At 54.6% G+C, this 14,416-nt stretch overlaps 2 protein-coding genes across 13 annotated transcripts; both read left to right on the top strand.

Moving 5' to 3' along the window:
• Positions 1-561: 561 nt before the first annotated feature.
• Fxyd1 (FXYD domain-containing ion transport regulator 1) lies at positions 562-4,651 on the top strand. 10 transcript variants are annotated; one of them, XM_087585080.1, is made up of 9 exons: positions 562-683; positions 1,585-1,602; positions 1,898-1,962; positions 2,383-2,415; positions 2,866-2,940; positions 3,280-3,316; positions 4,148-4,197; positions 4,338-4,392; positions 4,516-4,651. In XM_087585080.1, the coding sequence occupies exons 1-8, from the start codon at positions 679-681 to the stop codon at positions 4,358-4,360; spliced, it is 306 nt and encodes a 101-aa protein (XP_087441206.1). In that variant the 5' UTR covers positions 562-678; the 3' UTR covers positions 4,361-4,392; positions 4,516-4,651. The 10 variants fall into 10 exon arrangements, with proteins under 10 accessions (XP_087441206.1, XP_087441256.1, XP_087441214.1 ...); XM_087585130.1 differs by having other exon boundaries at positions 1,834-1,962; XM_087585088.1 differs by lacking the exon at positions 1,585-1,602 and adding an exon at positions 1,438-1,514.
• Positions 4,513-14,404, top strand: Fxyd7 (FXYD domain-containing ion transport regulator 7). Of its 3 annotated transcripts, none has more exons than XM_087586425.1 (6): positions 4,513-4,982; positions 9,210-9,239; positions 11,418-11,492; positions 11,740-11,773; positions 11,881-11,921; positions 13,724-14,131. In XM_087586425.1, the coding sequence occupies exons 1-6, from the start codon at positions 4,952-4,954 to the stop codon at positions 13,744-13,746; spliced, it is 234 nt and encodes a 77-aa protein (XP_087442551.1). In that variant the 5' UTR covers positions 4,513-4,951; the 3' UTR covers positions 13,747-14,131.
• The last annotated feature ends 12 nt before the right edge of the window (positions 14,405-14,416 follow it).

Below are 14,416 nucleotides of genomic sequence, written 5' to 3'. Positions count from 1 at the left end.
TGCTGCACACATAGCCCAGTGTGTGCATGTATGTGCGTGTGTGTGTGCGTGCGTGTGTGTGTGTGTGTGTGTTACTCCTGGTGAATTTGAGTCAGCACAACACACATGCAAACTAACAAAGCAACAACAACAACAAAACTAGTTGTCAAAGGCTGGCAGAACACTGGGTCAGAGGTCAGCGGCCTGGTAAGCTCTTAGGCTGTGTGACCTTAGGCCCCAGCTGGGCTGATTCCCAGGAAGCCTAGCAGAAAACACTCTGGTCTGGAAGCTGGCTCTCTCTCTCTCTCTCTCTCTGTGCCTACATATGTGTGTGTGTGTGTGTGTGTCTGTGTGTGTGTGTGTGTGTGTCTGTGTGTGTGCGCGAGCGCGCGCGCATGTGCATGTGTCCCCTCTCATAGTCCAGTCCACATGCAGCCACATGCTGCCCCTGGGGCCGTGCTGAGAGAGTTAATCTAGCTAGCGGACCAGGGCAGTCTGGGCTGGGGGCCGCCCCCTGGCCCCCCTCCAGCCTGGGCTCCAGTTTCAGTTGCTAGTTGGGGAGGGCAAGAGTGGGGTGTGGCCAGGAGGGAGCCTACGGGGGAGGCGCATCCAGTTCTGGGCCAGGGGGTCCAAAGTGCTTAGCTCCCAGGGTGCACAGCTGGAAATTTGGGGGTCTTCTGTCAGCAGGGGACAGCGTGAATGGGGTGAGCGTCCCCCAGCCCTCCCTCCAGGCCTCTCAGCTCCCCTAGCTGGGAGGCCTATTTTGGGAACAAGAGTGGCCAGCCTGTGGCTTCTCAGGCAGGCCTGACCCAAGAGGGAGGAGAGAGCCTGGGGACAGGGGTTGCATGGGGGCGGGAGAATTAGTGACTCCTCCCTTATTCCCCGGGCTGCTGTGAGACCCCTGACTGGGGGTGAAGCTTAGATACTCATTTGTATATGTCTGTTTCTGTCGCTGTTTAGGGGCATATTAGGCCTAGAGCAGGAGTCTGTGCTTATGTCTACACCCTGTGTTCTTCAGACCAGCAGTTTGGGGAGAGGGTGTTGTTTGTCCCCATTCCAGCCACACCCATCCTGCCGGGGTGTGTGTTTGTGTGTGTGTGTGTGTGTGTGTGTGTGTGTGTGTGTGTGTACCTGTACATAAGTGTGTCTGTGCCCATATGTGTGTCCCTGAAACAGCATTTGACTTCTCTCAGGCATGGGCCGCTTGTCACTCACTGGCCTAAAGTCTTGTTATGAAAGATGTCACCCAGGGGCAGGACAAAGGGAGGGGTGTTTCCCCCTTTTCTCACAGCTTCTAGGAAAGGAGATGGGGTGGCCTGTAGGGATATAACTTCTGGCTGGGCCTCACCCCAGCAGTGTTATACAGGACCCCCCGAGTCGTTGGGGGGGGAGCTGTTGCCATGGTGGCCCGTGTGCAGCAAATTCCTCCCGGGTGAAGTGGGAGATATTTATACCCAGGGTCAGGGAGAGAGCGGGCAGGCGGCCGAGGGCAGGAGAACTGGGACTGCCTGAGTACGGAGAGACCACTGGCTGAGGTGTGTAGGGGCAGGTGAGGCTGGGCATGTCCTGTTTGTCTCACAGCATTCCACCTGTGTCCGGAGATAGCTTGCTTCCCTTTCAAGGGTAGGTTTGGGGACTCTGGGACCACCTGTCTGTTGGGGGTAGCCTGTGGGAAGCCCCTGAGGAGTCTGCCCTCCCCACCTCTGCCTCAATATTCTGTATGCTGTGTAGTCTCCTGCCCCCATTATGGACTTGTTTTAGACTTGGTTTGGGGTGAAGCAGGGGAGCTAGTCAAGTTGAATGGCTGACAGTTAAGTCCTTAGGCCGCCCTTGACTTAACCCCCATGGGTTCAGGCCCTTTATAGAAGGGGAAGAGAGCAGAGCAGAGGACATTTTTTGACCCTGGATGACTCCTTAGGGCAATGGCATCTCCCGGCCACATCCTGATTGTCTGTGTGTGTCTCCTCTCCATGGCCAGTGCAGGTGAGTCCAAAGGAGGTACCCAGCATCTCAGCCAGGTGGGTGGCAGAGGCAGGGAAAAGCCCCCCAAGAAGACCAAGTGGGAGACCCCAAACTAGATCCCATGTGACAGGAGATCAGGGGTCTCCACATAGGCTCTGATCATGGCTGGCATCTAGGGGAGAGGGGAAGATGCCTGAGTGAGGTAAAAGTGGGAGTGGATGGAAGGTAGGTCTCTGGGTGACAGAAATATGAACAACCTGCAAGGTGTCAGGGTGCCGGGCCAGTGCCGGAGGTTCCAGGGTGCAGAATAGGCTGGAAACCTGCCGACGGCTCAGTAGCACCCAAACTCCGGGCTCAAGAAGATAGGCAGAGCCCCTCATACCTTTCCCTGCCACAGACCCCAGGAGCTACTCTAATTCGGATCTTTATTTTTCTTTCTAGAAGCTCCGCAGGAACCAGATCCATTCACCTACGGTGAGGGTTTCAAGAGGGGGTCTGGGTGTTCTATTCTCTCCTCTCCTCTCTCTCTCTCTCTCTCTCTCTCTCTCTCTCTCTCTCTCTCTCTCTCTCTCTCTCCTCTCTCTCTCTCTCTCTCACACACACACACACACACACACACACACACACTCAGGCACACTCTTCCTCCACTCTCTCCTGCTCTAGTTGTCTGAGACTCCCTTGCCTGTCTATTTGACCTCTCTGTCTCACTGGGACTGCACTGTTCGGGAGATGGGTGCCCCATCCCCTACGGAGTGGCCATCCTCGCCATTCCTTCCCCCTTTCCACCACCTCCTCCCTCCCTCCTTCCTCTACCCTGTCCTCTCCTCCCCTCACACATCTGCTCTTTCCCCTTCCCTCTCCTCCTCCTGGCCCTGCAAACTATACCCTTCCCCATTGGTCACCCTCCTCCGGGGCTGCCCACAGATTACCACACCCTGCGGATCGGCGGCCTCACTATCGCTGGGATCCTCTTCATCTTGGGCATCCTTATCATCCTTAGTGAGTGTCTGCACCTGTCTTCTCCACCCCGCCTCCAGCCTTCCCTCCCCAAGCCCCACTCCCAGCAACACACACAGCCTGTGCACTATACACGCCCAACACAGGCTCAGTCTCCAAACACTTCTCCCACATCCCACCCTGACTCCAACCTCGCAACACACAGACCCCACCCCCACCTCAAACCACGCCCCTCAACTCCCACCCAGACCACGCCCCCACATCCTACCCTTCCTCCAGCCCCGCCCCAGGTCCCACCCCCTGCGGCCTCCCCAGTTTGGAGGAGAGCCTAGGGATGCTGGAGCAAGAGGGAATCTCAGCCTATACCCTCCCACTCCACAGGCAAAAGATGCCGGTGCAAATTCAACCAACAGCAGAGGTGAGTGGTCCCTCTGGACCTCCCTCGCTCCTCCCGCAGTGGAGAGGCGGTGGGGGCGAGGCGGCAAATGCACCCATTCTGCAGTCGAACACGTATTAAGCGCTTAGTGTGTGTTAAACCCTAAGCCAGGCTCCTGGGTCGGAGCGATGGTCAAGCTCCCTCTCTGCCTGGCTCAGCGCCCAGCCAGTGGGCTCCCACCAGCCCCGCAGATGGAAACTCAAGCGTGGTGAGGCGAAGCTGGGCAGAAGCAGCCGCGCTGAAATGAGATCACCTCACAGGGCGGCCCAGTTTAGCTCCAGTCCGGATCCTCGCGCAGGATTCCTCTCGAAATAAACCTTTAAAGCACAGGCAACGTAGGCATGCCTTCTGCGTGCTAAGACGATCACAGATGCCTTCCCACCGACCCTCTAGCATGGTTGAGTGCGCACCACGAGCCAGGCGCCGTTTTCTATTATGTATCCCTTACCCCACCCGGGTGAGGTGCGCTCCATCATCCATCCCGTTTGTGCATATGAGGAAACTGAGGCACGGGGAGGTAAGGTGACTTAGGGTCACTCACTGGACCCAAGTCCCAAATCTCCCAAGACCCTGTGACCGTCCCTCTCCCCAACAATGTCAAGTGCCTTCCCCAACACCCCGGAGGCCTCCACCGCGCAGGCTGGGAGCACCTCCTGCCGCACCCTGAAACAGCAGCGGGAAGCTTCTGTTTCTGACGGACCGCGTCTATGTCAAGTCCACGGTGGGGGTCTGGAAATAAGGCCTGCACTGGGGCTTCTCAGAAGCGGCTACCTCTCCTGGTCCATCCGAATTCCTCTGTCTGTTCCTTCCCAGAACTGGGGAACCCGACGAAGAGGAGGGAACTTTCCGCAGCTCCATCCGCCGTGAGTTCGGGGATACTGCGGGGGTTTGTGGGGCAGCTGTTTTTAAGAGCCCCTCTTCTTGGGCTTAGAATGGGTTTGGCGGAGAGTTATCCCTGGTTGCAGACTCCCCCTGACCCCAGAACTCTCTGCATCCCTCTCAGGTCTGTCCACCCGCAGGCGGTAGAACCTCCACCTGGCTCCAGGAAACTCAGCCAGGTCCTGCAGTTGATGGGAGGAAGGAGGGAGAGAGGTTGGCGGGTTGGAGGGAGGCAAGGGGCAAAGTGCCAGTGTGGGAGCGTGGCGAGGAGAGCTTGCCACTCACTCTCTTCACCCCCGCAGAGCCCCCTTGGCACCTGACACCTCTCCCCACCCAGCTGCTCGCCTGTGACCACCTCCAGCGTCCCCTGCATCAGCCCTGCTTCTCGGACACCCCTTGCTGCTCAGACCTCCAATAAAACTCGGTTTTCCTTCTTGATAGCGCTTAGTTGATCTCAGTGCCTCTCCTGCGAAAACTCGGGAGGCCCCCCCCCCCCGTGGCCCCGGCAGGGGGCGCCCCCACCCTTAGGGAAGGGGCGGGGACGTCAGCAGTGGGCGGGGGCGGGGGCGGGGGGATGGCTTGGACGGGGGCGGGCTCTTCGGGCCCCCATTGGCTACAGGCCCCCACTCTACCAGGGCTCCCCCACCTTACCCCACCACATCAGTCTGTCCTGCTTCCAGCTGCTGCAGCCGCGCCTTCGCTGCCTCAGCATTCAGCAACCCCCTGCTCAGGCTCAGCATGGCCACCCCAACCCAGAGCCCCACAAACGGTGAGCGTCGCCTGGGGAATGGGTGCTAGGAAGGAGGTGGGTGAATCTAGGATCTAAGAGCTTAGGGGACAGGATGTGGGAAGAATCCCATACTGGAAGGAAGACGAAGGGGAGATATCTGTCCCTGTCATGGGCAGAAGCCCAAGATCATATTCTTTGACACCCCTTGGGGTTTCTTGAGCACCCTCTCCCAGGTGATATCCTCCCTGTGCGGGACCTATGATTAGAGAGTGACAATCCCAAGAGAAAGGATGCGCGGACCGGTTGCTATGGCAACCGGGTGCCTGGTCCAGCACAGCGGTGGAAGAGATGAGGTTTAAGGATGGGAGCTGATGGTTCTGCAGTCAGAAGAGGTTCTAGAAGACTTCAGCAACCCAAGATGGGCCAGCAAAGGGAGGGATTCATTATCCCATGTTTGCCTAATATAGTGTTGATATTTCTAAATTCCTTGACAGGCAGATGCTAAGAGACAGAGGGACGGTTGAAGGGAGAGAGAAGAGGATGGTGGTGTGACCAGAGATGGACTAAGAACCCCTGAAAGAGATAGAGACTAAGAGAAACTGGAGAGACAGAGGCACAAAACCCCGGGTGCCAGGCTTTCAGAGATGCAGAGTTGGGAGGAGACAGACAGACAGACGACAGACAGAGGAAGGAAGAGGGGCTGAGGCAGAGGAATATAGACAAGTATGGAAGGAGGGGAACGGGTGGGGCTGCAGCACTGCGGTGAACCTGCATGGTGGGAATGGAATGTTGGGGACCCCCTTTCCCAGCCCACATGCACTTATGGTTTCATCGCGGAGACACACTTGTCTTCCCGCATCCAGCCGCACTGGGTTTACACTTCCCACCCATTAACCCAGATCCGCGTTCATGTTCATGGGCTTAAACACTCTCTGACTCCCTCCGTGGTTTCCTGATCTCCCCCCTCTGTTGTGTGGTCCTCTGAGGAGGAGGAGGGTAGGATGCTTGAACGGGGCTGGGGGTGCTGTGGAGTCACTGAAGGTGGAGAGAATCCTAATTTCACTCTTACAGCACCTTTCCTTTCCTCTTTCCCAGCAGGGGGGAGGGGGAGGTGCTGTGCGGAGCCCTAGCTGCAGAATCCCAGGCAGGGCGGGGTGAGGGGCTGCAGAGACTGGGAGCCACCCCAGAGAGAGGGGGCAGGGCTGAGCCAGCAGGTCTGGCGGGAGCCCAGGGCTTCTTTTTCGCAGAGGTGGTGGTTAGCAGGATCGATGGCAGCAGACGGGTAGAGGTGGGAGGGCAGATGCCTCGCCAATCCCCTTCTCCCTGTCACAGCCTGACAGGGGACCGCAGGACTTGGGAAACCCCGGGGGAGGGAAAGCTCGGGTGCATTCTTCTCAGGCAGCTTACGGAAACAAATTAATGAATTGTTGAGGAAGAGAACAGAGATGCGGTTCATGCCAGAGAACAGGAGGGAGAACAGAATGAGGATGTGGGCATACCTGGGTCTAGGTCCCTATTTTGAGGAGCGAAAACACTCAGGTCGGCCAGAAGCCAGGTCTGCAGGTGCAGAGAAGGGAGGTAAGATTGTCCAGCTCCAAAACATCACACAGGACCCCACCCAGCCTGGAATACCAGGACCCCATCACCTCGAAAGATGCCCTGGTTTCCATAGCAACCACCTCCTTCCTGATCTCTGCCTGGCAAGTAGCCAAGAGTGGTGTACGTTGCTTTTCCTGTCTCCTGGCTCCACCCTTTACCCAGCCACACCCTGAGGACTGGGACTCCTGTGGTCAGGGGGATCCTCCGAGGTTCTTTGGAGGAGCTCAGGAAGATGCTGGGACAGGCTGGGAATTACCTGGAAAAGGGATGTATGGGAAACCAATGCCTCCATCTTTGGTGCAAGTACCTGCAGCCTAGAAGACTCACTCACTCACTCACTCACTCACTCACTCACTCATTCCAGAAAACTTCCTGCGAACCAGACTGAATGGCTGAGACCAATCTGCCCACCCTCTGGTGGCGACACTAAGACTGCAGCACAGATGACTCTCAAACGCTAGGTCTGAGCTGAATGCTTCTGCATTTTGCCCTACTAAAGTATTCCTTTTACTGATGTTTATCTAAGACTTTTCCTCCAGAGGATCAACTTCTTAAAAAAAAATATTACTGGGCTTTATTTTTTTTATCACCACTACAAATGGAAAAAAATAGTATTTTTTTTCTCTCTCTTGCCCTAAAGTGAGGCAAGAAGCAGGTGTAATCCATGCTTGTAATCCCAGCACTCTGGAGACCGAGGCAAGAGGAATGTGAATTTAAGACCAGCTTGGACTACATAGTAGGATCTTTTCCCAAAGAGCAAAACTAAATCACATTCCCCAAACAACAACTCACTTGGCAAATATTAAAGAGACATCAACACCAAACCAAGAGACCTTGGAAGACACACCATACAAACCAGAGCTAGTTATGATCCTGTGTCATAGCCCGCTATATCAGTCAGTTTAGGCTCCAGGTAGCATTGGTAACAAATAGTACCAAAAGTCTCAGTGGAGGCAGACCGCTGGTGTGACTACTCACTTACGAAGATGTAGGTGGAGGCAGGAGGCCTCCACACCCAAAGACAGCCAAAACACTCACGATCTTGAACGTTCATTGGTCAGATCCAAAGTCACGGCCCCACCCATCCCCAGTAGAACCCAGAAGAGGGAGGGCAGCAAAACCATTACCCAGCTCCTTTTCTTGTGGTACAAGCTGCAGAATCCTGTTGTAGAGCTGCAGGAAGAAGCCAACAGCTACAGGGTGGACATCTTTTAAGTTAATCTTTAAAGACATGGTACCACTATGTAGCCCCGGCTGGCCTCACACTCACAGAGATCCACCTTCTTCTGCTTCCCTAGTACCGGGCTTAAAGGCATGTGCTATTGTGACTGGCCAAGGTGGGCATATTATGTGGAAGGATGTCTGAGTTCCTCCTCTCCCTGGCAGGGTCTCATGATAGCCCAGGCTGTCCTTGATGTCTCTGTCTTATTTCCTGCTTCCAAGTGCTGGGGTATAGGTGTGGGCCACCAGCTCTTATGGCCTGCTGGAAGGGATTTAGAGCAAGGTGCAAGGTGAGAAAAGGTTACACGGGCACGTGTGCACACACACACACACACACACACTTTCTGAGGTTAGGGGGACCCACTTAGGGTCTTATGTTTCATGTGATGAAGAAGACTCATTTACAGTACAGAGTTACCACAAGGTTGATCCCAACTCTCAAAGCTGCTGGTGTCTTAGGTGACAGGGAATATAAGTATCAGCACAGCTGCCCATAGTGCACTTGGTGGCAGCCTAAGTGGATAGGAAAACAGGTGGCAGCCTCATGACCTCAGGGGTCCTTGGGTGGCTGGGAAGGTTGAGGGAGTCTTCATGGAAAGCCAATGCGTCCGTCTGGTGGTCCTCTTGAGGGACTGGGCTCTGATAGGTCCACGGCCAATAGGGGTGTGTGTATGTGTGTGGTGTGTTTGTGTGTATGGTGTGTGTGTGGTGTGCGTGTATGCATGTGTATGTGGTATGTTTGTGTGTGGTGTGTGTGTGTGTGTGATGTATGTGTATACATGAGTATGTGGTGTGTGTATGGCATGCTTGTGTGTGTGGTATGGTTGTGTGTTTGTGGTAAATGTGTGGTGTATGTGGTGTGTGTGGAGTTTGTGTGTGGTATGCTGTGGTCCATGTGGTGTGTTTGTGTGTGTGGTGTGGTGTGGTGTGTGTGGTATGTGTGGTATGCATGGTGTCTGTGTATGTGTGCTATGTGTGTATGTATGTGTGTGTAGTGTATGTATGGTGTGGTATGTGTGATGTGTGTCTGTGTGTGGTGTGTGTGTTTGTGTGTACTGTGTATATAGTGTGGTGTGTGTGGTGTGGTGTGTGTGTGTATGTGTGGTGTGTGTATGTGTGTGTGTGTGCAAGCATGCATGCTCATGTGTGTCACAGAATGACTCCAAGGCACGTACCAGCTCTCTAAGGGGTCTAGGAGCAGGGTTGTCATGCACAGCTGGGTGGGTTGTGCACTACACAAAGGCATGGTACTGACTGATGGAATTAATGGGTCTGATGAACATCCTATGAGCTCTACCATGAGGCAGAACCGTCCAGCAGCAAGGAATGGCCTATGCCAAGTCCCATAAAGAAGCACTTGGTCCATCTTGCTCCTCAAAGATGTTCAGGAAGCCAGCACTGAAACATGTTTTTTCCTGTTCTCTTCCCCTGTCTTCTTCCCCACAGTTCCTGAAGAAACAGATCCTTTTTTCTATGGTGAGTGTTTTGTCTTGTGCCTGGGATAACCTAGGGCTGGAAGGGAGGAGTGCTTTCTACTGAGGCTACAGGCCACAGGCCACAAGCCGGAGAGGGGTCTGCGGAGGGCAGTGGCAGGCTGGGGAATGCGGTTGGCCTCCTACCTTCTGCAGCCTCTGATGAAGGTTGTGAGCCTCATAAAGCCTGTTTTTCTTGGATTCAGGGTAGAGATCAGCTGGGGTTTAAGCACCAACCTAAGACTTGCTCTTTGGAGACCTGGGAGGGGCGAGCACATTCATTCTGTCATTGCCACATGGACTGCAACAGTCAGACTGGGCATCTGCCTGCCTCAGTAACAAATAGCGCCCAACACATCCGTGGATTATGAGGAGGACCATGCGCTCGTGCACTGAAATAATCAGAGAGCAACCTGGGAAGAGTTGTAAAACAGCTCTAGGGTTCACATGTTGACTTAGCCACTCCCTAGCTGGGTGGACTGGGGCAGTCAATTTCGCCTCTTTGGACCGTCCTGCAAATAAGACGTAGTAACGTTTCCCACCATTGAGGACTACGGAAAGAGTTCCAGTAACATTCCTAAGACACTGAAGCTCTGGGTCTGACGGATATGAGATCTAGCTTGAATCCTCTTCTTTCTGTCCCTCGACCCCGTCCATCTTTGCTTCTGCATAAGGTCCACCTCATAGGCCTTACTACCTCAGCGCCTTTGGGCTTAGCTGTTCTCTCTGCCAGGAACATGACCCCCTGCCCCCAGCTCTCTACACAATGAGCTAAGACTTCTTTCCTTTCTGGCCTTAGATCGGATATTGATTGCTCATTGGGAGGCTGTCCCTGAGTCCCCCAGAAGGAGCAGCCACACCGCACCCTGCCATGACTTGGGGATTTGTGTGTGTGTGTGTGTGTATGTGTGTACGTGTGTGCAGTTTTCATTTTTGTTAGCGATTTTTGTTTGTTGATGAATGCTTGATCATCTTGGAGCCAGCCGCTGAAGGGGCAGATGCAGGGTGCACACACCAGTTACCCCAAGTCTCCTCCCTGCAAATAACACGTAGTGCCTGTCTGTGCTGGGTGCAGGTCCTGCACCAGGCTCTGGAGACACCATGGGGAAGTTTCTAGACCAGACTTTTTGCTCCAGCAGCCTCATATCTCACATGTATTGGAGATGAGAATAATTCCTCCCAGCATTCAGAAGCCTGAAGCAGGGAGATTGTGAGTTTGAGGTCAGTTTTCACTGCGTATCTCAAAGCAATACGTTCTTATGAAGGAAACTAGGGGATGGGTTAGAGAGACCTGGGAGCTTGAGACTTTTAATTGGGACGTGAATATCAGTTAAGCCCATGGGCTGGTGAGGAAGTCCTGTACACGGAACATTCGGGTAGAGAAAGCGGCTGGTGCAAAGGTCCTAAGACAGGACGGTTGGCACGCTCTAGGAATAGGGAGGCTTATATAGCTAAGCAGAGGACTGTGGGAAGAGGGGGTACCTGAAGTCCGAGTAGGATCAGGAATAGGTCATCCACTGAAGGACTCTCATTCATTATATCAGTGCTAGACGGACTGTGTTAATCAGGCTAGACTGCCGCCTGCCTCAGTAACAAGTAGTAATCAATGTCTCCATCGAATATTGACTCCATTGACTCCAGGACTAATCGGAGAAGCAACTTGGGGAGCGCCAAAAAATGACTCCGAGATTTGAATCCTGATTTACATTGGTTTCTGCTTAGAATACTGTAGGGGCCATAGAGAGGCCTCAGGAGGCGCCTGCCCTGACCGAAAGGAACAGGGTTCTTGTGGCTGTGGGAGGGAGACGGAGGGCGGGGCAGCAGGACCATGGAGAGGTCTGCCGGGATAGTCCAGGCCTTGATCAGTGAGGCAGGACCAGATAAGGATCTGGGAAGAGGCAAGGGTAGAGCTTAGTGTCTGGGTGAGGAGTGTGGGGTAAGAGGCGCAGAGGTCTGGCCCAGGCAGAGTCTGGATTTTTTTTTTTTTTTTTTTTTTTTTTTGGAGCTGGGGACTAAATCCAGGGCCTTGCACACCACTGACCTAAATCCCCAACCCCTCAGAGTTTGGATTCTTAAGTCTGCGACGGAGTTGGGGGCTCAGAGGACAGCTCTCTTGTTCTGCTGGCCTGAGGCTCAGGCTTGGCTGGGGCTGCCCTGTCCTGAGGTCCCCTGTCTCCCTTAGACTATGCCACCGTGCAGACTGTGGGGATGACCCTGGCCACTATCATGTTCGTGCTGGGCATCATCATCATCATCAGTAAGTGCCCTCCCCACTGGCGGGGTCCCCCCTGCAAGTGCCCCCACCTTAGGGGTCCCCCCTGCAAGTGCCCCCACCTTAGAGGGTCTCCCGCCCACCCCACCCTATCCCCACTTGCAAAAGTCTCCATCTTTCGAGGGTTTCCTGCTGGTCCCATCCTTACCCACAAAGGTCCTCGGCCTGCCCTGCTCTGTCCCTTCCTGCCCCACCCGCATCGCGTTGCTCCCTGCTGTCTCTTTCCTAACAGGCAAGAAGGTTAAGTGCAGGAAGGCGGACTCCAGGTCTGAGAGGTGGGGCAGCCCGGGGTCCTGGGACGGAGACTCCTAACATAGGGCTCGGGAGCCTACCCTGACCTCTGTTAAGCCTCCTCCTCTCTCTCTCTCTACAGCCCAACATGCAAATCCTGTAAGTCGGAACTGCCCTCCTCAGGTGAGCGTGGTTCTGAGGGACACTTAGAAGTAGCAGGATCCTTAGAGGGCTACCTGGGGAGGCGGGGGAAACCTGGAAACGGGGGGGGGGGGGGGTCAGATTCTAGGTCCCTTGGAGGCTGGGGCCACAGAGGGAGAGATTCTAGCAGTATCTCAAGGAGGTCCCAAAGAAATGCAAGTCTCAGAAAGCTTGGTGGGGTGTAGCTGGGGAAGTCTGAGAGGCTGGGAGACGCCAGCACCTGGGAAACCCACACAGACTTTCTTCACCTCTGCCTTCCAGAGGGCCCACAAGGAAAGGGCAGGGCAGGGGAGAGAAGGGAGAGGAAGGGAAGAGAGGGCAGGCCGCTGAATAAAGGCATCCAGGAGAAGCATGGAATACAGATTTAAAATGGGGGTGAGGTGAGCAAGGAATGGTGGTGCATACCTCTAATTCCGGCACTGGAGGCTTCCAGTGAGGTGGGAAGTAAGTAAGGGTGGATCTCTGTGAGTTCCAGGCCAGCCAAGGCTACATGGTGACACTGTCCTAAAGTGGGCAGGGGGTGTTAGTGGGGATGTTTAATGCTTGAGGCCCTGGGTTCAGTCCCCAGAGATGCCCAAACTGGGCACGGTGCCTGTCCGTAGTCTCAGCACACTGGAGTGGTAGAAACAGGAGAATCAGGAGTTCGAGGTCATTCCTAGCTATAGAGAGTGTTTAAGAGAAGCCTGGGCTACACACAAGACTCAAGAACAAGAAGAAGAAAAAATATTCTGGCTGGAAGGAAGTAAGGGAGAAGGAAGCTGGTGTAGAGGAGAGGAGAGAAGGGAGGGTTGGGGCACAGGGACAGGAAGATGTTAAGACAGGGGTTAAGGGGGTGGTAAGGATGAAAGTCATAAAGTCGTGAGGCGTGCCCATGGGAGAATTTTTTTTTTTAATTTTAGAGTTGTTTCCTCCTGAAGGACTTTGGAGGAATAAAAACTCTTCCTTTTACAATGTCTTACTGTAGTCCTGTCTGCACAAGAACTCACTGTGTAGCCCAGGCCAACCTTATACTCACAGTCATCCTCCTGCCTCAGCCTCCCAAGTGCTGGGGTGACAGGTGTGAGCCATTGGGGTGGCTTCCCATTAAAATCTTATGACAGCCAGGTAGTGGCTGTGCACATCTTTAATCTTAGTAGGAGGCAGAAGCAGGTGGATCTCTGAGTTCGAGGCCAACTGGGTCTACAGAGTGAGTTCCATGACAGCCAGGGCTACACAGAGAAACCCTGTATGGGGGGTGGGTATCTTATGACAAAGGGTGGTGCTTAAAGAACTAAATTGAAATGGGGGAGGTTGCGTGAGAAATTATATCATGTTTCATATATTCTAAAAGAGATTTAAGATCATCAAGGGTATCTCTTTGTGGTGCTGGAGCAGGGTGGATGCAGGTGTTTGGTCCAGCCTTGGCTGAGGCAGGAGAACAAAGGCAGCCTGTTCTGGAAGGGAAGTAGAGGCCTGGAGGAAGGACACTTGCTAGATTCTAAGTTGTCTAGGGCATATGCAGAAAAGGAGCTTGGGGGTATAGCATGAGGTGGGGTCTCTTCCAAGGAGACTTTAAGCCTCCCAAAACACTCAGGTTGGCCTTGGGTGTCCACCACAGCAGGATTCCCTTCCTCCATTGCTTGAGATGGGGCAGAGAGCAGCCATGAAGATTTCCCTTTGGTGGCCAGATACCAGGGGTGGGGAAGACAGGAGAACTCCCTAAGGCTTGCCAGAGGACAAGCATCCTTGGACTCTTGAGTCTTTCCTTCCTTAGGTCAGTAACATGGCTTCCCTTCTGTTCCCAGCCCCTGGAGGTGGCGGTGTGTAGGATCCTCTGCAGATTTCCACTGCTGTCCCTGGCCAGAGCGCAGGAGCCTGAGGACCCAGAGAAGGCGGTGGGGACCCAGCCTGGCGCCAGGGAGTGCTCCCCCAATGAGCCGCCACACCCATACCAAGGCCGGAGCCAATGCACCCTGCTCGCTCTCCCTCCCCAGGCCGTGGCAACGACGACGATCCCCAAAGAGCCTATTTGTACCCCAGACCCAGAGACTCAGGCCTCCAGCTCCTGGGATTCAGGAGTCTGTCCCCAGTGCCCTGGGATCCTCGTGTCCCTCCCTCCTGCATCTCCTGGTCTCCTTCTCCAGGACCTTCCCCGCTGTCCCCTCAGGGTCCACATCTTGAGCTTAATAAATGTGCAATCGGTTTCTCCCGGTTCTGTCTGTGTGTTGTCGTCTGTGGGCACCAGAGGACTGGGTGGGAGGCTGAGGCGGCTGTCCTGTCCCCTCCTCCTCCTCCCCCAGGGCCTCCTCCTCTCACCACATCCTTCCTTCCACACCTCCCCAAGGGGTCGTCCTTCCTCTGCACCTTTGTCCCCATCTGCGTCCCTCAGACCCTCAGGTGGAGGCCACCGCCCTCAGTCCCCCACGTCCTCCCCTTCCCCAGCTCCCACCCCTGCCTGTGGGGCCTGGAAACGCGAGAGGAAATGACTGAGACGCTCT

This window comes from Rattus norvegicus, chromosome 1 (assembly GCF_021556685.1).
Source record: "Rattus norvegicus strain SHRSP/BbbUtx chromosome 1, alternate assembly SHRSP_T2T, whole genome shotgun sequence".
Lineage (NCBI taxonomy): Eukaryota > Metazoa > Chordata > Mammalia > Rodentia > Muridae > Rattus > Rattus norvegicus.
The sequence above is the reverse complement of the archived record's forward strand: the minus strand, read 5'-3'. Positions and strand labels throughout refer to the sequence as shown.

Excerpts from the sequence above, each read along its gene's own strand:
- Fxyd1 (XM_087585078.1), top strand. The coding sequence starts at position 1,541 with ATGTCCTGTTTGTCTCACAGCATTCCACCTGTGTCCGGAGATAGCTTG. Across the intron at positions 1,963-2,382 it reads CCTCTCCATGGCCAGTGCAG|AAGCTCCGCAGGAACCAGAT; the intron begins GTGAGTCCAAAG and ends TTTTCTTTCTAG. Across the intron at positions 2,416-2,865 it reads ACCAGATCCATTCACCTACG|ATTACCACACCCTGCGGATC; the intron begins GTGAGGGTTTCA and ends GGCTGCCCACAG.
- Fxyd7 (XM_087586420.1), top strand. The coding sequence starts at position 4,952 with ATGGCCACCCCAACCCAGAGCCCCACAAACG. Across the intron at positions 4,983-9,209 it reads AACCCAGAGCCCCACAAACG|TTCCTGAAGAAACAGATCCT; the intron begins GTGAGCGTCGCC and ends TCTTCCCCACAG. Across the intron at positions 11,530-13,692 it reads TGGCGGGGTCCCCCCTGCAA|GTCAGTAACATGGCTTCCCT; the intron begins GTGCCCCCACCT and ends TTCCTTCCTTAG.